This window comes from Diadema setosum, chromosome 17 (assembly GCF_964275005.1).
Source record: "Diadema setosum chromosome 17, eeDiaSeto1, whole genome shotgun sequence".
Classification (NCBI taxonomy): domain Eukaryota; kingdom Metazoa; phylum Echinodermata; class Echinoidea; order Diadematoida; family Diadematidae; genus Diadema; species Diadema setosum.
Window position 1 is genome coordinate 8,057,706 of NC_092701.1, and position 23,105 is coordinate 8,080,810.

Consider the following 23,105-nt stretch of genomic DNA (forward strand, 5'->3'; position numbering starts at 1 on the left):
TGTGTTGAATATTGTAAAATGTAAATTGGTGACTGCTCACAACAAAATTACAACCGAGTTAAATGCAATATTTAGTAATGTAGGAAAATGTGCTTCTGAAAATAATTTGATGATACAGGGAGCAACTATCCTTGGCTACACAGTTTAGAGCAGATGCAATCTCAATTTGTTTTTGAGGATATTTCTGTTGATTTTTTTTTAAATTAACTGATCAACCTAATTAATCGTATTTGATTATCTACATCCCATATCATTGAAAATCAGAGGTCCTTTGATAGCTACGCCCTTAACCTACATCTTCAACCACTCAATACAATCTGGTTATTTTCCATCCGACTTTAAACTTGCTAATATTGTTCCTATTCCAAAAAAAAAAAAAACAATAAATAAATAAATAAATAAATCATCCAATGAGGTGAACAGTTTCCGTTTAGTATCTCTTTTATCCGTGGTTTTATCGAAAGCGTGTGAAAAGGCGATTCCTACAGTTATGTAACTACTTGTATAAATGTATACATGTATCAATTTTGTGTGATCGTGTCACGGCGTTCAGAATTCTCTGATTTGCTCAATAAACGATCGCCTGTACCCGTCTGTATGCGTGCCCTAATTTAATGCAAAGGTTTCTGTCAATGTCCTTGCGGTGATTTTAGGGCAGTAAGAGATGTGAATGTAAATCTATATTAGCTATGTTGGGATAAATATGTAAAGTTGATACATTTGAGTTTGTGTAGGAATTTTGTTTGAGTTTGAAATCCCCCTTTCCGCGTAATTATCAGCCTTAGGAGAAAAAAAAAAAACACGCCGAGATGGCATCCGGATCCTAGAGTGATCCGGACAAAAGGAGGCCGTTCCAGTTGGACTATTTGGAACAAAATCATTACAGAGTATCAGTTTTTCAGTGTGGAAAACAAAGGCTTAATATAAACATGAAAGCCTGTTGAAGAAAGGTAAATAAAAAACAAACAAACACTCAGTTCAGGGCAAACCAACTTTTTCACTTTATTAGATCACTACAACGGCATAGTTCGTATATAATGTCTTGAACATGCAGCTTGACACCTATTTACCACACGAGGTTTTCATCTCCCTGTAATCGGTAATAATGCTGGAATAAGACTAAACAATTTCCACAGTGAGTAAAGTTAACAGCAACAAACACTCAACATAAGTCATGTTCAAAGAAGAAAAAAAAACATGGCTATGATCGACTCTTTTGAAGAGACATCATAATATATATATATATATATATATATATATATATATATGGAAAAGGAGAGATAAATTTTCACACGCTATTGATTCGTTTTATTTTTCATGACATCAAAATAAATATACCAGCCGTTATTCATTTTTCTGAATAATACGGTATAAAAATTGCCGATGCTCTTTTTTCCCCCTTGTTATAAGCGTATTATACACATAACCCATTTTACCCTGCTCATCATGTTTGATTTTGTAAAACATGTTAATCTTAGATTTTCGAATCTGAAACCATTGATCAGCTTTTGTTCCAAAAAAAAAAACCCCACTTAGTTATAGCATTTCATATCATGGCGAAAAAAGTCGTGATCTAATGCTGAGATTACACTCAATCTATTATGTTTATCACTTCATTTTGTGGTTTGTTATGCTCAAAATTTCTTTTTCATGTTTGTGTAAACAGACAATTAAAAAAAAGCTAACGAAGACCTAGGGTCGAAAGCTTCTACCACCGGCCGGCATTGCTGTCTTCATTGTCTCATACATAAATGTAGATATTGAAAATTACCTTTGCTTGATAAAACTTTTTCCTGGTGGATCTGCAGGCTTCTTTAGATCGAGCGCTGTGGGGAAAGACTTCCCACTAGCCGACGTAGCTGGCGCACGCCAATCTGAGAGAATGGGATCGTATAGGGCTCACACCTGTAAATAAAATGGAATGTCCCAGACCCCTTCACAAATTCGTACCAAAGATATCAAAATAAATGAAAAAAAAAATCATTAATGCATTTTGGCATAAATTGAATAGCTGCAGATATTGAGTATGAATTCCTCTACAAACTGCATTTTGGTTTGAAGATGAAAGCTTTTCTCATGGAATTTGAAGAGACTATATTTCATTGGGTGCATGTACGGAAAATAGGTGATTTTTTGAGTGAAAAGAACTCGTAGTCTGCCTTTGCGGACCCTTGGACAGAGTTTGAGCCGAAGAACCTGCCTTGGAAATTTGATGGATGACAGGGTGTAGCTCACTTATCCAGGTTAGTGAAGATGAAACACCTCATTTCTCTTTTTTTTTTCATATTCATTTTCATTTCATTTTTGAATTTTGAATTTTAACACACGTCTCTATGGAGAATTATTTACCCGTGTGAGCCCTAAATTGACGAAAGTGACTATTGCCCCAGGTCTCGGTTGAAGGTTTTCCCATGTGAATGGCTTCCCTCATCCAGCGTGAGGTTTTCCCAGAGTGTCTGGCTAGGATGGAACACTTCTTCCAGTTGATGTAGTGATTTTCACTGGCCACATGGTCGCTGATTTCCGACTTAAGAATGTGGGAGGCATGGGGATTCTCTCAGATCGGCGTGCGCCAGCTACGTCGGCTAGTGGGAAGTCTTTCCCACAACGCTCGATCTGAAGAAGCCTGCAGATCCAGCAGGCAAAAGTCTTATCAAGCAAAGGTAATTTCCACTGATTGTGATAAAACGAACGTTCAACCAGTTGATTTTCCAATCAGATGAATCTTTTCAGCGTGTATATTATATTATATGTATATGATTATATATGTATATTAAATTATATGTATATAATTATATATGTATATTATATTATATGTATATAATTATATATCTATATTATATATATATATATGTACTATATTATATATTTCACTGTCCTTATACATGTATTGTATATAGAATCTTCTTTTGTTTTTGTTTTTTGGATATACGAAGGTTAGAACATCAATTTCAACATCCCTTACAAACATACGCACATGTGCGACAGACTATTTCACGAAAGAGCTTTAGATAAATTCTTCAAATCTTTTTTGCAAGCTTAGTAATCCAGAGGAAACTGCAAAAATCACTTTGGACCAAGCATTATACATGGATAATTGAGCGCAACACGCTCATTAAAATCAAAACGCTATGTTGCCCATGTGAATAAGCTAACTATCTACATAGCCCCAATCAACTTCCGCAGTGCGGCGATTGACTTTTCCCCCGTCAGGTCGGCAACGGCTTCTCCATGCTTTTCCTTGGTCTCCGGTTGAACGACAAGGTGTCTGAAAACCGGGTCGTCAGCCTCAACGCATTTCGTCATCAAGACATCAACTACCTCGTCCACTGAAAGGCCAGGGAATTCAGACTCTCGGTCGTAAAGGCATCTTAGTTGACGTCTATCGATGTCGTGCACGGTATCATCATTCATCTGGGCGTCAATTTGAGACAACATCGATGTCTTCATTCCTGTGTCCACCTTAGAAGGTTCGATCAGGCACACCCTGAAGTAAGATCAACAATACATAATGTTCAATCCTAAACTGAATATACTGTCACAATCTGTACCGTAGTACAACAAACGCAGACATGCCCATAAGTCACACAAGATCGAACATGGATCTAACAATGTTCGCTACAAGGAGGCCACGCCGGGAGAGATTCGTCGCCAAAAAGGCATCTTTCACTAGCCCTGACCTTGTAACCTTTGTTTTAAAGATATTTTTCACCCATACACCTATTTTGAAAATCTCCCTTTTTTCGAAATTATAAAGAAGCCTTTCTGCTGCGTCTTAAAGTCTACCTCATAAGCAGCTAGCACGTTGTATGCTGCGTCTCGTTTGTTGACCGTATTTGCCAATGATAGATATCCTTAATATTCAAGAATAGAAATAAAGGTATTCCAGATCCAGAAGGTTTCCGGCTCACTACCAAAATTTAATAGTCTGTTCCTTGTGACATTATCAACGTTTCCAGTAAGTTTCATCAAAATCTGTGTACAATTTTCTGAGCTATTTTGGAAACAGACAAACAGACATTCAAACAAACAAACAAAATAAAACAAACCAACGACGGCAAAATCATAGCCTCTTTGTCGGAGGTAATTATGGATCCAGAGGTAAATTTTGATACAAACACTCAAGTTCGCAAATGCCAAGTCTGGAATCAAGTTGTCGAGAACTTATAGATTTTTTTTTTTTTTTTAACAAAATGTGAATCATCACTTACGGTGACTCATCGGTTTGGTCAGATATTTCAGATCCGATTTTTGTCAAGAAACTTGTATTTGCCACAGAAATCAAGCGTTACTTGTCTTGGTGTCTCAGTATCTGAAAAACAATTTCAGCAAGTAATGGCCGCTTTGAAGTAAATTTGAAAGGGGATTTTATCTTAAATACTAGTACGCCTGCAGATGTGGTGAATGCACGTATAGACCAGTATAGTACGCATCAGTGAAGTTTGAAATATTAAAGTCAGACTAGCCTTTCAGGAGTTATAAACTTATAAATTTGATGACACATATAATTTCATTTTCCAACATAGTGAGAGAGAACTTTATCTACTTCCTGTAAAGGACAGTGTAAATAATTTTACCTTTTACATTTTATTTCAGTAAGAAGTCAAAGGAATTATCACTTTTTCTTTAAAAGGTATGTTGATTTTTCTCTACAGTTTCTTCATATTGTTGCAGAAGTCTTTTCGAGGGATCGTGGATTTAACCTTTGCTTTAAGAATAATCATAATTTTAACCAATTGTCCAATTTTCCTTAAGCTTCACTCAGCATGACATATACGCTGATATGTCCGTGTGCAATGATTTCATTAAAATAAAATCTTTTTGTGGGGGGGGGGGGAGGGGGGAAGGATGCAGATTTTCCTGTGATAGTATGAAACGATGTTAATTGCAGAGAAAAATCATATCTTGTACCTGATGTTGAATGACTTGACAGTAGATAGTAGTGATTCAAAGAAACCTTCCAAGGCAAACTTGGAGGCACAGTAGAAGTCGGCGTAAGGTAAACCTGGAATTCAATGAGGCAGTACGATGTAATATCATTGAATGAAAGTAATTTGTGTAAATATAATGTGTTAAGTGTACATATAGGTGATTCAGGTTGACGGTCGTCATTTTCATAGGCTCCAAAAGTATGTTAAAAAAATATTGCATACAATTCGATTTTTTTTTTTTTTGGGGGGGGTGAATGTACATTAAGTAGATATTTTACAATACAGAGAATGCAATTAAAGAAAGGTGGGCGGTTTTTTGCAAAGAGATTCACTTCCATGCTAGTCCTATTGACAAAAATACCGTAAATGTGGATTTTTTTTTGTAGACATTTCAGCGCATTACTCCCTTTACTGACCTAGCGTAATGAAAAACAATCCGTTACTCTTGGAGGTATAATGTCTGCAGAGTACTGAAATAATGGAACCTATATGTAGGTGTCCATGTGTATTCTCAGGAATATCTGCTAAACGCCTAACAATCAGCGTGCACGCCTCTCTTCTTGATCATTGTATTTTTCATTCGGCTGAGTATCTCAAAATCCAACACACTTTGCAAGTAGTGATGACTCAGCTAGTCACCTTCTGACAGCATTCACACATTCTAGATTGCTAAACAGCAATTAGACTTAATTCCTCATTTATTTTTTTACGTATTTATATATTCATTAATTCTTTTTGTTCAACAAATTGGTATGGCAAAGATGGATATGATCTATGGGTCTGATACTTAACAAATAAGAGCGAATTTTGTCATGAGACGCATGCTCGAATGACGAACTTCGGCAACAATATTTATTGATGCAGGAAGCGATATTCCCGTACCTTGCTTTCCCCTCCGACTCGAGGCAATGATGATTTTTCCCGCCTTTTTCTGCTTCATGTGAGGGAGTACCGCCTGAGTGAGTCTAATTGTTCCGATAATGTTCACGTTAAAGATGCTCTCCATCCTGGCACGTGACACGCGTTCTGGGACCTCTATGATAATAATTCCCGCTAAGCTGACTAAAAAATGAGGAAATCAAGAAGTGCGCATGACCAAATCATAACGGAAAAAAAAACTTTTCAATCTCCACTTTACATAATTGTATAATGCAATTGGTTAATGTATTGCGGTTGCACTTTACACGTCCATCATGCCTTTGGACGTATAAAGCATGTGGATTTCACTGCGTCATCGCTTGCTTTAAGCCCGCAGCACACTATACAACTCACTACTATAGACTGACAGACATCGGACATTAGATCTGAAATTTTAAACAAGCGTGTTTATTTTGAAGCTAATTGTGATTTATTTCGGATCCAAAGTCTGTCAGTCGTAAACAAGCGCGCCGGAACACTTCTGGTTTTGGGGGGGGGGGGGGGCAAAATCTCAACGGGGGCACATTATGTGACGATGTGAGATCCTCGGCGCGGTAGCGAAGCGAGTGAGCGGGGGGGGGGGGTGGGGGGTGGAAAGGGGGATAACCCTCCCCCCCCCCCCCCGTAGGGAGCTTTTGTAAAACAGGGTACAAAAGTCGCGTTTATATACCATTTAAAAGCAAATTTCTAAGGAATTAAACATAGTGAAAAATAATCAGTGCGAAGGACTATGATTATTACATACGGCCGAGTACATAATAATGTGATTGTGTGAGATCCTCGGCGAGGGAGCGAAGCGACCGAGCGGGGGAGGGTGTGGGAGGGGGGACACCCCCTCCCACGGTAGGGACTTTTGGTAAAAAGAGAGTATAAAAGTCGCGTTTATAGAGAATTTAAAGCAAATTCTAGGGAATTAACATAATTGTATTGAAAACATCAGTTGGAAGGACTATGATCATAACATACGGGAGTACATTAATAATGTGATGGTGCGAGATATCCTCGGCGAGGGAGCGAAGCGACCGAGCTGGGGGAGGATGTGGGAGGGGGACACCCCCTCCCACGGTAGGGACTTTTTGTAAAAACAGAGTATAAAAGTCGCGTTTATAGAACATTTAAAAGCAAATTTCTAGGGAATTAACATATTGAAAAAATCAGTTGGAAGGACTATGATCTTAACATACGGGGGTATATTATGTGATGGTGTGAGATCCTCGTCGAGGAAGCGAAGCGACCGAGCGGGGGGAGGGTGTGGGAGGGGGATACCCCCTCCCACGGTAGGGACTTTTTGTAAAAACAGAGTATAAAAGTCGCGTTTATAGAACAGTTAAAAGCAAATTTCTAGGGAATTAACATTTTGAAAAAATAAGTTGGAAGGGCTATGATCTTAACATACGGGGGTATATTATGCGATGGTGTGAGATCCTCGTCGATGGAACGAAGCGACCGAGCGGGGGAGGGTGTGGGAGGGGGATACCCCTTCCGACGGTAGGGACTTTTCGTAAAAACAGAGTATAAAAGTCGCTTTTATAGAGCATTTTAAATTACATTTCTGAGGAATTAAACATAGTAAAAGAAATCACTGCGAAGGACTTTGATAATAACTTATGAAAACTTTTCATTTTACAATAAGTACGGGCAGAACGAGCGAGCCACTTTTACTTTGCAATTTATCTGAAATGTACTCATTAAAAGCTTAAACGTGATCGCATCGTTCGAACAATAAAAAATATTCTTATACTGCTAGAAAGCAAAGAAGAAAATGAAATGTGTAAGGTTTACTAAAGGTATGTTTCTGCGGGCACACTCGAGGACACGAGGCTACCATCTATACACTAAATTTATTCATAAGTTACTATTAGTGTATAGATACAATAATGTATGTTGTTAGTGTAGTATAATCTTCGCCCCGTTAGGGGCGAAAATTTTTGCATTTTCAGTTATGAAATTACAACATTTAAACAAGAAATATGCCTTTATTGTTCATTTTGGTCTTTAAATCAGTGATTAATTATTTGTTACAGGGGGCACTTTGGGGGGGCAAAAACTCGTTTTGCCCCCCCAACATTTTGTTTGGGGGGGGCAAGTGCCACCCCTGCCCCCCCCCCCCCCCCCCCCCGCTTCCGGCGCCCTTGGTCGTAAAGTTGTCAGTCGCATAGTGAGCGGCGGGCTTTAGATTCACCAAAAACAAATGACGTAACCTTTTGTTATAAGCAATGCATTCATTGATCAACAGGTTTTAGATTTAACGATGGACAAGAATATTATTATTAAAAACAGACTCTTTGATGGACGGGATTAGGATGGCAAAAAAAAAAAACCCCACTAAAAACACATTTAATGGCCATTCAGAAAAGAGGACAGATTCGGCAACAACTTGAACAGAGGTTCCTGTGCACTCATTAGTAATATCCCATGCAGATAAACTCTGTGCATTTTTCTATCTTTATCATCTGTTTATGGACTTTCAGAAAGAAGTAAACCTAGGAAAAGATATTTCGTAACACAACAGAAGGCTGATGGCTGGTGTCGCTCTAAAAACTCTGTTGAGCAAATTTTGCTGTACATAAGAATCGCAGCTATGCCGAAATACGTAGCAAAATTCATAGCAGGGTGAAAAAGTAATGGAACCGTGTAACCTTTGACACTAGAGCCATTACAAGGGTCTCCTTTTTAAGTTATCACTTGAAACAGTCGTTAAGGTTATTGTTACAGTAAACACATGAAAATCTTTAAGATCCTATTGCCATTTTTTAGATCCGGTGTTGATGAAGATTTTACCATTATTTTGGCCTCATTTATCCAATTAAAGATAAACAACTGGTAAAGTTAAATTGATGAAGCCAACGTGGATATGGTGTGTATTGGTAGTGCCTTTCGAAACTGCAAATCATTAGAAGCATAACAATGCCACATATACGCAGGAAGTCTCATACAACAGATTATACACGATGGAAGAGAAACCGGATTCATGTAAAACATCTTCGACAACAGAACTGAAATATACCTACAGGGGTGTTCTGTCATGTGCTCATTCCGAGATGTCGTGATGGTATTGTTATTGTGAAAACATGCAAATCTTTACGATTCTTTAGCCCTTCCATTTTTTATTCAATGTCGATTTTTTAACCATTATTTTTGATGTCATTTAATCAATTTGTAAACAATTATTTGTGAAGATTGTTTGAAATTGACAAGAGGACAACCATTTCGGGGTTTTCGGCGTAAACAAAAGGCTGAAATAAATAGAAGGAAAGAGATTATTATTTTTGCTAGCAGCTGATCGTTTGCCGACCTGTCATGGTAAGCATGATAAGTCAAAACGACCAAAACAAAACTGAGAAAGATCGAAGTCGGCAACATGACGCATATGAAGCATGCAGTCCGACAAGCGAAATTCTCATAAGGATCATAGGCAATAATCAATTTAAGGTGCAATCTTAACCAACCAAGACCTCCAGAAATTTGCTACAGTTATCATCACTGTTTTCATCATTAAATTGGCATCTTTGACTCTCATTGCAAAATTTTGTGTTTTAGAACAAGTGATATGTAATGGGTTTAATTCTGCTCGAAATGAGAAAGAAATCTCCACTATTGCAACTGATTGACAAATTGCCCTGCATCGACGTAAATAAGCACTGAATTGATCAGTGTTTAAGCAGTAGCCATGATAAAAAAAAAAAAAATCCCGCTCGAGCATGTACGCCCATGACTTTTTTTTTTATCATGGCTACTACTAAAGTACTGATCAATTCAGTGCTTATTTACGTCGATGCAGGGCAATTTGTCAATCAGTTGCAATGAAAGCATCTCGACGGAAGAATTTCATAAATTTGAAAAATCTCCACTAATATATGATATGATATGAGAGGACATGATCCCATAATCTCTAATCTTGTAAAGATTGTGTTACATATACCACGTAAGAATCAATTAAGAAATACAGCAAATGAACCATTTGGAATATTGATAGAGCCATTTAAACATAAGGGAGCAGTAATCCTTGAAACCAGAGAGTACTCACTGAGAATGTCGATGCGTCCGTGTGTTTTAATGACGTCATCAACTACTCGTGTGATGTCGTCATCCTTGGTGATGTCCATCTCCTTGATGAAGATTGTCTTATCAATAGCGTCCCCAACGGCGGCAACTAACTCGGCCTTTTCTGACATGGCAATGACGGTCGCGATGACAAGGTAGCGTTGATCGGGGTCTTGTGCGAGACGTCGAGCCGTAGAGAGCCCGATACCCGACGAACATCCAGTCATGAGTACTACTTGAGGAGCCATAGTAACCAAATAAAGTTCGCCCAGTTTCTTGTACAAACTAAATAAATGAGAAAAAAGAAATATACCTGACTAGACAATTTTTATCAGGGAAGTTTTCATGAAGAGGCAAGATGTCAAATATCAATAAGATCGACGTATCACTTGTATAACATAAAGAGAATGGAAAAAGAGATAAAGAGAATATACATAGAAACACATTTAGTTCAATAAGGGGAGGGGGGCTGAGAAGCTCAGTCTGTATAATCGGGGAGTCGTTCATAAGGTGAGATGTCGATCTCAAACGTCATTTATCTTTTTCATTTTCAATAATTTACAGTTGAAATGAATATGAAAATAAGAGAGCTGATAATGCCATCAACTCACAATTTTTCATTGATCGTGCACACAAAAGAAAGAAATGATGAAATTCCAGTGTTTCGCTTATTAAGATGTAACATATGATGTAATTCTTGACTGAATAACCCCAGACTAATGATCAATCAGAATCAGGATTTGATATTGGCGCATGTTCTTTTTTCAGTAAAAACTCGAAATGTCAAAATTATACATACAGACAATATGGCAAGTTATGAGGGAATGAAACATCATTTTAATATTTGCATATTTATATTGACTCTAACAGAGCTGTATCCCCCCCCCCAAAAAAAAAAAAGAATTCAGAATATCTTAACTGCCTTATTTTTGTCCCACTTTGATCAAATTTTCATCGGTGTTCTAACATAGTCTTACTCCTTATCACACAAACTAAAATCTGCAATACATATTCACCCAATGCCGGCAAGTAGATCGCGAGCCATTTTATAGTCCTTCGCTTCATGATGTATCTCAAGTGTTTGACATTCACACGTAAGCTGGCTTATAATTGGAACTTCTTTTAACAATGAGTAGGCCTATCAGCAACACTCTCCTGGAACAAGTCAGTGAATTCACATATTTAGGACAAAATGTTTATGAAGATGGGAAGAATGGTGGAGAAATTAGGAGAAGAATTGGAATGGCTAAAACTAAGTTTACCCAAATGAGCAAAGCGTTAACATCAAGGAAGATATCTACTGCAACCAAGGTCAGACTGGTAAAATGTTACGTGCATTCAACTCTCCTTTACTGTTGTGAAACATGGACATTGTACTTGGATGATATGAAAAGGCTGGCTGCATTCGAGATGTGGATATTCAGACGCCTGGGCCGTATATCATGGTCCAAACAAATCAGTATGTTCTAGATCATCTGAATGTCACAAAAACCTTGATGAAAGACATTAAATCAAGAAAACTCAAATATTTTGACCATGTTAAAAGACATCAGAACATCCAAAAAGTGTACTGGAAGGGATTATAGAAGGCAGAAGATGCAGAGGACGTCAACGCAGTGTGTGGTGTAACAGCATAAAGGAGTGGACAGGAAAGAGTGTGGCCGGATGTAGTAAGGCGGCCATGAACAGAACAGAGTGGAGGTCCATAGTCGCCAACCTTCGGACTGAAGACGGCACTTAGAAAGAAGAAGGCCTATACACACAACGAACATACACTACAGCAGGGGGATAAATAGAACAAGGGAGTACTTTCACAGGATATCGATTGTGGTATATCTGACTACAGGAATCTGGTGATCGAGTATTGGCCTTTATACTCTGCTCTCCGCTATCTCCTCCCGTAGTCTTCGCCTGCGGAGACGAGCAGAATGCTTTCTGCAAAATGTGTTTTGATTTCAGCCGACTTCATTAAACCTTTTGTCAACAGAATCTTACACTTGTCAGATAACTAAAGGTTGAAGGTTCTACGTATACTTGAAGACACATGGCATATTTGCCACACATACAAAATTTGTTGCATTTTGACGTGTCAAAATTCGGGTGCTGTTCGTTATTCCGAAGGTTCGATATTCCGAAGGTTCTTTATTCCGAAGGTTCGTTAATCCGAAACACGCAAATTCCCTATACCTAGAGGTTCGTTAATCCGAAAATGAAAAAGGGTTCGTTAATCCGAACATTTGTGGCGTTATTCCGAAGGTTCGTTATTCCGAAGATTTGTTCATCCGAAAATGAAATTCGGAAAAACGGATCTTCGGAATAAGGAATCTCCGGACTGAAGAGCCTTCGGAATAACGAACCTTCGGAATAACGAGCTGTAACCGTAAATTCGTGATAGTGTTAGATACAATTGTACTTGGTTTTGCGTGAGTACCTTTGTAATTGGACAATATGCAAGACGAAAACGTTTACAGTATTTACACAAAAAATAACCCAACTTGTTTAAGTAGGTTTTTTGCGAACTGTGTTCAGAATCCAACCAAAACATGTATGCCCATGATGTTTATTGTATATCACGGCTATAATCGATGCTTATCATTATACGATGATAAAGGGTAATTTGTCGATCATGTTCAATGAAAACAACTCGACAATAGAATTCATAAATTTGAATATACACGCCCCCTACAAACCAAAAGACTGGAACTAGGCCCCGCAGCTGTCTGGGTCAGTAGCTCAATGGCTGCGATGTCTGTCTTCTAACGAGGAGATCATGATTTTTATTTTAATTATGGCTACTCCAAAAACACTGAATAGTTGCTGCGTATTTAAAGGGCAGTTACCATGCCAATTGGGTTCAAAACTAGCGTGTTCTTACCTGATGCTAGTAGTCGGGAATCCAGTGGTATTGTAACGAAAGTGGGTAAATCTCCCTTGCTTCTGATGATGAGAATACAGGGAACCTTCGTTATCGGTTATTGAAAAATGTATTGTAAAGCATTGCACCACACACTCAGCACGTAGTTCAGTCGGACAGCTAGTAGAAAGTAAAGGGGACACAAAGTCTTCCGGACCTGGTAGCAAGTTTATTGGCTCATCCCAACTCGCAGTGTTACACAATTCAGAACAAAATCTCTTGGCTGACTCTCCAGCCCGATCAGTGTTTAGTCCAAACCCGCAATCGCAATCTCAATCCGACTGACTACTACCTAGTTTCTGCGAGGAGCCGGTATTTATACCATTCATACGTCCCTGGGCCTGGCCTGGGCGGCACGCGACCAAGCCTCAAGAGGGTACAGTTAATTGGCAACAAGGCTGGACCTAAGAACTTAGTCCTTGACCTAATTTGCTGAGGGCAAGTTGAGGACATGGCCAAGTCAGGTCAGTGGAGCGAGGACACTGTTGTCCCGAAGGAAAAACAGTCGGGAAAATTAAAGGGACTTGGAAGGGAAAATAGAATAGCAGATGGGGGAAGGGAAAGCGAGACCAAGACCGTTACATTCCAAAGCGTTACATAACCATGATAGCAGACTATAGTCTAACTCACAAGACATAGACCCCGTTTACAGTGCGGGGAGGGCTCGGCCGCGGCCGGTCTGGAAGCCGGACTAAAATTGGCCGCCCATTTGGCCCAGTTTGCGCTTACACCAAGACCCCGTTTACAGTGCGAGGCTCGGCCGCGGCTCGGCCGCGGCTCGGCCGCGGCTCAGCCCAGCCCCGCTTCAGTGTAAACGCGCAAAAGGCCAAATGCGGGGCCAAGATGTTTTTTGTATGATCACATTTCTTTTCCTGTAAATTGGATTTAAAACTACAATAAATATACGCAATGTTTCTGTGTCTATCATTTCATTTCATTCTCATTATCTTCAGCATCACCACTATCACTTTCATCTTCATTATCACATTTTTCTTCATCATTAACCTGTCAACATCATCATACATCACCATCATCATCATCATCATATTTCACGTTACTCTTATTCGTACCTATGCACTATACATATGTAAAAAACAATGTATTTACAGTGTTTTATATTTTGTAGTATTTCTCCATTCCGCAAACAATATAATTTTTTGTGTATTATGTAGATAGGTCCCTGGGCTGCCACGTGCTCAAGCTTTTGCTTATAGTGGCAGTCCTTCTTCCGCATAATTTCTCAGATAATTATTTGGAAAATTGGTAATACAATTTATAATTTGTTAATGAAATTAATTTACACATCGATTTTCCTTCTTTGAATCATGTACTTGTAATCTGCTTACTGATATTCCATGTGATATTACGGAAAATAATTTTGATTTATGTATGAAATTGTGTTGGAAGAAAAATAAATCAAACAAACAAACAAAAGATTGGCCTCGCATTTGGCCTCGCTCTGGAGGTGGTCTCGGCCGCGGCCGAGCCCCGCTTTTTCTCAGTGTAAACGCAAAATGGGCCAAATGCGCGGCCAATTTTAGTCTGGCTTCCAAACCCTCTGCCCGTACTATTTCGCTATTCAGGATATTAACCCCCTCAACGTCGAAAACTAGTATAGTTTAAGGTGGTTTTGTCCTGCAAAGGATTTTTCCTTCGGCAAAGGCCTTTGCCCGAACGGCGACCTCGTCGCCACAGAATTCAGTTGGCAAAGGGTCTGAAAACCAGACTATACCAAATTGCGTTTGTTTACAAGCAGAGCGCCACTACGACAAAATATTGAAAGGTTTAAAAGCGCGGCCGAGCCCAGCAGTGTAAACGGACAAAATTGCGAGGCTCAGCCGCGCAATTGAGGCCGGGCTCGGCCGCGGCCGAGCAGCGGCCGAGCCCGGCCCCACACTGTAAACGGGGTCCAAGAAGAGGCCGGGCTCGGATGCGGCTCAGCCGCGGCCGAGACCACCTCCAGAGCGAGGCCAAATGCGAGGCCAATTTTGGCCTCGCATTTCGCCTTTTGCGAGTTTACACTGAAGCGGGGCTGGGCTCGGCCGCGGCCGAGCCGCGGCCGAGCCTCGCACTGTAAACGGGGTCTTAGTTATTTGTAATACTATCATCAAAATCCATAACACTATGGTGTAGAGTACACAGTGCGATCTTGTGTGTGTTTCGTGCATGTGCACCGACAGTGAGCATGATATTACAGGCAAAATGACCTTGTACACCATCTAGTCCAGTGACCTTTCCATTTTAGTCAAGTGACCATCACGAATGTGAGACAGCTGAGGGTCAAAGTCCATGTATGCGTTCATATTTTCAAATTCCTTTCTTTGAGTGTATAGTTTATCGAGTAGCTGTGATGCAGACGTGTTCGTACATCCTTCATTTTGATCAATATAAACATCATGTATTACTTTGATGTTTCTTTAGAAGAAAGTTATGAAAACCTAAACTTTGTTTATATAATTATGTTTAGTGGCTGATTCAGTATCACGAAACAGTGTGACTAATGAAAGAATTTTACGAAACAGGCAAACGTATAAATAACGAATTTTGGTATTAATTTTGCAATCGAAAATTGACACGGGAATTGCGATTATTGGGTTATGCAAAATGAACTCAAATGTAGTTTATAGGTGATTTATTCCTCCATTAAAAGAAGGTAATTAAGTATAGGTACACAGACATATGCGTCAACTATTTTGTCCCTATCAAAAATGCAGCAATAAAAACAGAGGAACCAGCAGAAGAGCATTGCCTGTAGTTTGTGGACCCACCAGAAATAAATAGATTTCTCCTTGAATATGGTAGTCAAGTTGACAGCTATATCAGGACTAGGGACGATCGGAGACATCATTATTGGTACTTAACAGAATGATTCGCAAGGCACAGAAATGCAGTGCTATATTCATTATTCATTCATTCAATCATTCATTCATTCATTCATTCATTTTTTTTTGCCATTTCCAAGGTAACATGAAATATTCAAAACATATAAATATTTTAGGGAAATTGAAAACATAAATTCATTCATTCATGCATTCATTCTGCTTCCAACAGAAACATACAAATATAAATATATTACAGATATTGAATACATGAATTACATCAGTTGCCACAAGACATATGACAGTTTGTAAGAAAGAAAAAGGATCACCCTGGATAAATTGCCAGTATCTGGAAATTGCCAGAAAAGATATTTTCATAAATGGAAATTTAACAAAATAAAGGATTCCAAGTACTGGGATCAATATGAGTATTTCAGAAATAAAGCTAACAATATGAATAAGAGGTAAAAGCGAGCATACTATCGTGATTAACTACTTAATTATGTCAGCAATGACTGGAAAAGGGGTGGAAATTTTTAAATAATTATTACCTGACGATAAGAAATGGAGTACTGTGTTGAACATTACGGTAGACACTGGTAGAAGGTAAATTGGTGACTGTTCCCACCCCCCCCCCCAAAAAAAAAAATGCAACCGAGTTTAATGCAATGTTTAGTAATTGAGAAAAATGTGCTTCTCAAAGTGATTTTGATAAGACAGGGAGCAACTATCCTCGGTTACACAGTTTAGAGTAGATACAATCTCATTGTTTTGTTTTGTTTTTTGTACAAAACTCACTTTTTATGTTCCGCCGTTTTCTTTTTTTCCTCATTATTTAATTCAAACAAGCACATACATTCTTATCCAATAAGACAACCTGACACATTTTATTTACATAAACCTAAAACGGTAATGACTCTGAAATCTATCAGACACACCAGAACCGATATTTGGAACTTTCTTTCTTGTGAAATATAGATGAAAAGTCCATGAACTCTTTAATAAAGCCATAAAAACAATGTTGCTCTTTGGATTTAAGTGATTTCGTCATTGTACTCTCCATGAAATCCCTTCGTGGAAATGTCCGCACTTAAACTCTAACCAACCATGACCTACAACTGTTCATGGTCTTTACCTCTGTGAGAAAATATTTTGTCATGCCTTACTGATCACTTATACAGGTGATCTTACTTTGTGTAAACTTTTAGTAAAACCGGACAGACCTCTAATTTCCCTTTCTCCTTTCTACTATCCCATTTCTGCACAGTTTATTCCTTCCTTATATTTTTTCCCGATACGTATAACATATGAGGGTTGCAAGCAAATCAAGTGACGCTTAAGCTGTATGGTCCTTCTGGATTATTCAGTGTTATTGCCAATACGTTTTGTTATTCATTGCAAAGGCACTGAAGACGAAACTATTTTGTTATATTCATTTATTCAATTCAATTCAATTCATTTTATTTTCATACTTCTCATTTATGAACATTAGAACAGAAACCAGACAAGTTCTTTTACCTTGTGAACAATGTGCAGAAAACAAACAATATACATGGTGATAACACAGTAATTACATGTAATGATAACTGGTCAAAATCGAAATCGAAATGGGATTGATCAAAGAGAAGTATGACGGGACCTACATGAAAGCTAGCTTGTTTGGCTGTAAGCCCCGAGTAATCAGTGTTTGTGAAAAAGAAACGGAGAACGGATAGAAGATAAGACCAGAATGATGATGTCAGGTTGTCTAATTTTATGTAATAAAAAAGAAGAAGAAAAAGAAGAAGAAGAAAAACAAACAAACTATACAATAATATGAACTTACTGTGACCGAGCCATCATTATCATAAAGCCTACTTTGGTATATATACTATAAACTATTGTTGCATTAAAACTATCACCAGGATATGATCAGTAAGACACAAAAAGTAACATGTACAGCTAAATAAGCCATTTGGTGCCTGCCGTCAAGCTCTGCATAGAAAGTTAGAGAGGGGAAGAGGGAAAGAGGAAGAGAGGGAAACGAAGTAGAATGTGGAATTGCTAATGATGAATTCAGAGAGCCTGATGGCAAGACCCTAAATGGAATCTGCAACGTGTTGACAAAATGTTTGATTGGACAATAACATACCACAGTATTACATAAGACATTACGACTATTGAGTGTCTGCAAAGTATGCACTCAGTAAAGACTCTTTTAATTTACGTTTAAAGGAATATAAGGACGAGCAGCTTGTTATTTCGGGGAGAGGTCATTCCAGTATCTAGGGCCCGTATACATTATCGTTTTTTTGGCAAAAATTTGTTCGAGTACATGGAAGGTGAAATGCGTCACTTTGGCGGGTAGGATAATTATGAATCAAATAGTTTTTCCTGAACATGCGAGTAAAAACATCCGGTAGCTCGCTGGCAGAAAATTTGTGCATAAATATGCCGACGTTGTAACTGAACAGATCTGATGTTTTCAGTATTTTATTTTTCAAAAATAAATCATTTATATGTAAGGCACCAACAATGTATACATTTGTATATACAATCCACATGTCTGTGCATGTACAATGATACTGCAGGAACCAATAAATCAAATCAAAAATATTCTGCTACACTAGCAGGTCTTCCAAGTACTACGTCTGCGTATATGGGCCTATACACTGCATGTGTACAGGGCTTCCTCGAGAAACAGATCTGCTGGATATGAACTAAATGGAGTATCCCTCGCTGTTAAAAAATGTGGATTGATAAACAAATGATTGAATAGCTATATTACAGAGAAATTTTGATACACAATTTCTTAATGAACTTATGGCGGTTTATTGTGGAGACCAATGGGAGACTTTCGGGCAATAGCATCATGAATAGTCTTGTGCTCAAAATACATTACTCCTCATTCTTCATTGCTTGGATCTTCGCTGAAGACCGCTCTACAACTGCCATCTCTAAACCGCCAGGATTTCAATAAGAATCCATTTATTTCTTCGAGGGTAACCTTTCTGCGGTGAGGGACAATGAATATCCATTTGAGTGCCATCCTTGAGAATTTCTATTCATTGTTAAGAACGATACATTTCAGTCTTCTTCCTCGATTAATTACAGTGATATCATCAATTTGGTGATATAACTGACCAAAGGAAAAAAAATTGAGAGATGTTGAGAAAAAGCAATCATACGAAAGTCATTTCAGCCCGTTCTTCATGGCTCACTGTTCTTACTGGTTCCAATAAAGACATGGTCATTGGTTTAAGATACCGATTGTTCAACAAAACTTATGGTCGCAATATTCCTCTACAATCCATTAGGCTGAAGACACACTAATACGTTTGACTGGAAAACAGAAATTTATTTCATTCAGGGAGAAAGCTTTCTCTTTGACAAACATTATCTTTTAATACATAAGCATATCGACATTTCATATCCATGTGCATCACACGCGTATAAATGTATAGATATGTGTAATATATGTATATAATCCGTCTAAATAGATTGAGGAAGCATAATTATGAAAGGATCCTTTGAAAACAGTCAATTATGTTTATTTCTCATCCCACTGAAACCACCTCATCCCTCGGCTTTCAATCACAAACATCAAATGAGAGATGATACCGAGTAATGGAAGTTATTGCTATCGACAGTCCATTTTATTTTGGCAGTTGTTATTCATGGAGAGCAAAATGTAATGTACCCGATACACAAACAACTAAACAAACAAACAAACAAAAAATACAATATCAATGACCTGACAGCACATTTCTCTACAACAACTGCAACTGCAAACGTGATTTTGGCAGATAAGAGAACAAATACATTATTTTATTTACATCGAGAAATTTCTATATCAAAACTTTTTTAACCTCAGAAAACAAATTTTAGAACTTGATAAGCTTGTCGGATTTTAACTGAACTGTCGTTATGCGTTTTTTGTTTGTTTGTTTGTTTGTTTATTTGTTTTTTGAATTAACGTATTGTATTTATGTTCTGCTCACTCTCGTGCACGAGTTGACTGCATGTGGACTTTAAAGTCTACAAAATGTCATATCAGGCAGGAACTCAATTAGCAAAGGAAAGCAAACAAACAAACGAAATAATTAAATTGATTTTAGAATCTTCATGAGCACTTCTTTTTTCTTTTCTTTTTTGATGAGGCTTTCGTTTCTATAGGTGTTATAAAGTGGTACAATTACTCCAAATTTAAAACATGTTATCCAAATGTTCACTTTGTGTACATTGTCTGAAAAAAGCCAATGAGGCATTTCCTGCTCTCTCTTATTTTTAAACTCTCTTTCAGGAGATCTTAAACGATTGTCAGGTGTACAGCTACCTTTTGGTATAGCAAAATGCACACATTCTATAAACGACCCTTCCTTTCTCTGTAAAAGGTCCTTTTTTCCCTTGATATTAAGCGAAAGGGGAAAGATTGCTAGAAAATTAAGTGAATGTCGGGGAAATATCCGAACAATACTTTCAGAGCTGCAAATCTCGAGGCTCTCAACATCTTGCTTGTCAAAAAGAAGGACGCTGGAAAAGTTTGAACAGTAAGAATTTCGTCGGTGAATGCCCTAATGCAAGAAGTTGTTTTGTTTTGTGTTTTTTTTTTTTTTGTATTTGAAAGAAAATGAGCCTGCTCTTCCATCGCATTTGCTGACATCGCTTATGTGACTATAAATGCTAGGGTTTTCTTCGCTCTTCTTTTTCCAAATAATGGGCTTAAAAAAAAAAACCAAACCAAAAAAAAAAAAAAAAACAACTTGCAAATACGTCAGAAGAAGCTAGATATTGTCTTTCTCCCCACAAAAATCAATATCCATGTTTTGTCCACTAACTCCAGGCCGTTCTGCTGTTTCAAAGCTCTAGGATCTATAGAGAGATATGTTTTAGTTGCTTGAATGCAGCAGGAGTATAATTAAACTTATATACATTGATTTGAGTGATATATCTCTCAGGCACTCTCTCTTCAGAATTTATAGTAGGATTCTAACTTGGAATAAAGGGTTTTTCCTGTATCAATCCACATGTTCCCTCCTTGTCGTTACCTTGACATACGCACGAACACACAAAGAACTTTGTTTTCTTCACTTCATTTCATTCCATTTATACGGCACAAACCAACACGGCTGTTATTCCTCATTTCCTTGCATTATGAGATAAAATGACATATTAAGAGACATAGAAATATACGAAAAGTGAATTAAAATGGGGAGGGGAAGGGAAACACGAAATCACTACGGTTGAAAAACACAATATCTATACTACATTTTTTTTTTTTTTTGCTACTAAAGGTTTGTTATTAATTTGATGCATGTTGGCAGTGTATTTTATAATTTAGGACTTCGGTAACTAAAACCCCTTTGCTTGAAGCACATTTTAATCTATTGAATTTAACTTGAATACAAACGTATTTCTTAACTCATCATCAAAAGTTTTCAACATATTACATTTGTACTAATAAAGGGATTAAGTTTTAAGGCGATTTTGTACCATGTGCAGGATAATTATGTATATTGATTTCTTCTCATCTGAATAGTGTCAGTATGAATTGGTGAGTATAACAACTCTGTTGGATATATCAAATTTTACCTTTCATACTGTTCTTAACGATCTATTTTTTGATGATGTGAAGATCCTGAGTTATAAATGTACACTTTTAAAGTGAAGAGCAGTACAAACATCTCCTTATCTATACTGTTTAGACTTTGTTGTTTTTTTTATAATCATACCTGAGAGACTTACTGCACTGGCGGATGCACCTTAAACACCCAACGGACACCGCACCGTGTTTGACTACTACAATGTAGTAAGTTTTGTTAGAGTTGTCTGGTAATGCACCATTGGCATAGTTGAAAAGTGAAACTTCTTGTTAGGGGCCGAGGACAAAGATGAGGAGAGTCGAGGGGGACTCTCTAGAAGAGAAAATCTCTGAAAGTCACTGGTTTTCTTTTGTATGTGTGGGTGTGTGCCTAGTGTGCGTATGTGCGTGTGGGTGTGTGTATGTTCGTGTTGTGTGATATTAAGTTTCCGTTATCCTTTATTTTTTTTAACGCATTTGTATTGGCCAACAGTGTGTGACTTGCTTTACCGTTTTCAGAAGGCAAGGGGATCAATAATTATCCTCAACATATTTCAGTAAACAGTGGCAGGAATCTGTAATTTTCATAAAACACCGTGTGAAAAGTAACATTTTGTAGAGTTATCAATATATTTCTTAACATCGTTGTCAATTTAAAACATCACGAAATGTTGTATTCTTTCTATGCAGTCACGGTGCTAGCGGAACCTTTTTTATTTTTTTTTTATTTTTTAACCATTGGATAATTTGTTCCCATACTTCACTGACGTATTGTGCTAATGTTCATGCGCATTGACATAGTCTACGTTATCGTTAAAATGCATACAAGCATAATAGGGAAAAAATGCTAGATTAAGTGGATATTCTGCAAAAGAAAATCGACAATTTCCCCTCTTTCACTTTTCCTGTTTTGCTTATACCCGCATTACACGGTACACACACATACACACACACACACACGCACACACACAACGGCAAACACACGCAAATGTCACCATCAACACACTGAGAAAACTAAATCAATGTCACAGCATCAGATTTTAATCTTTCCTCGAAACATCGTTTCATACTTCCCGATTTAATACAGGAGTCTGTTGTAGAAAGAATTGTTAAATTTTAGTTTTCTTATTCCACAAGTATAAATGCTGCTTGCAATTAACTGATGACACCGACAGTGTATGCTATACAAGGTCAATTACTGTGCTCTATCATTGTTATACAACAAAACAAGAAACTTTGCACCTGTTACGTACTGTCAATATCTCCTAGTATCGAAGCTTTTCCGAATTATGTTTAGTCGCTGTCAAGTCGTCTACTGAACTTGCCCAATGTCCCTGACACACAGTAATACAGATTCTATAGCGTTAACGATATCAATGCACCGTTGCACACTAACATGGATAAGCTGAATTGTATCAAAACGTTATTTGGATATTTTGTGTATTATTAGTTTATCTATTTCAACATCATTATTTTCACTGGATGACAAGATCAACAAGTGAATGTTGTTTAACATCTAGGTCCTGTACGATCCAAGCTGATAAATACAAAATGACATTTCATAAATAATGACAAAACGAAAAAGTTTCAGGGAGCAAGACACAAAGTTGAAATCAGAAATTCCTTTAACCAGGCGTTGGAAATGACAAAAACAATATAATGAAAAAGTTGTACTCAAAACAATCAAATTATTAGTCCACGATATGAACTTAAAAACTCTTCAAGCAGGAATTTGAATTCACAAGCCCCTCAATAAATTACTCGAAAAAAGAAAGAGTAAACTCTATCAGGACTGAAAACAGAAATTTTGTATGATCAAAGTCAACAAAATAATTCCTTAGTCCAATCAGATAATTATTCAGGAGCACCTAGCTGAATAATTATGTGACCCGTGGAAACGAAAATCTTGCCCAGGCTGC

General features: G+C 37.7%; 1 protein-coding gene across 1 annotated transcript; it reads right to left on the reverse strand.

Moving 5' to 3' along the window:
* Window positions 1–3,159: 3,159 nt before the first annotated feature.
* LOC140241019 (retinol dehydrogenase 8-like) lies at window positions 3,160–10,141 on the reverse strand. The gene is made up of 4 exons (XM_072320792.1): window positions 9,877–10,141; window positions 5,814–5,993; window positions 4,912–5,005; window positions 3,160–3,487 (listed from the first exon to the last, which is right to left on the reverse strand). Exons 1-4 carry the CDS (start codon window positions 10,139–10,141, stop codon window positions 3,160–3,162), a joined length of 867 nt encoding a protein of 288 aa, XP_072176893.1.
* Between the last annotated feature and the right edge of the window lie 12,964 nt (window positions 10,142–23,105).

Coding starts and splice junctions, on each gene's coding strand:
- LOC140241019 (XM_072320792.1), bottom strand. CDS start 10,141: ATGGCTCCTCAAGTAGTACTCATGACTGGATGTTCGTCGGGTATCGGG. Junction 5,994..9,876: donor CGGACGCATCGACATTCTCA/GTGAGTACTCTC, acceptor CTCATTTTTTAG/TCAGCTTAGCGGGAATTATT. Junction 5,006..5,813: donor GAGTCGGAGGGGAAAGCAAG/GTACGGGAATAT, acceptor ATTGAATTCCAG/GTTTACCTTACGCCGACTTC.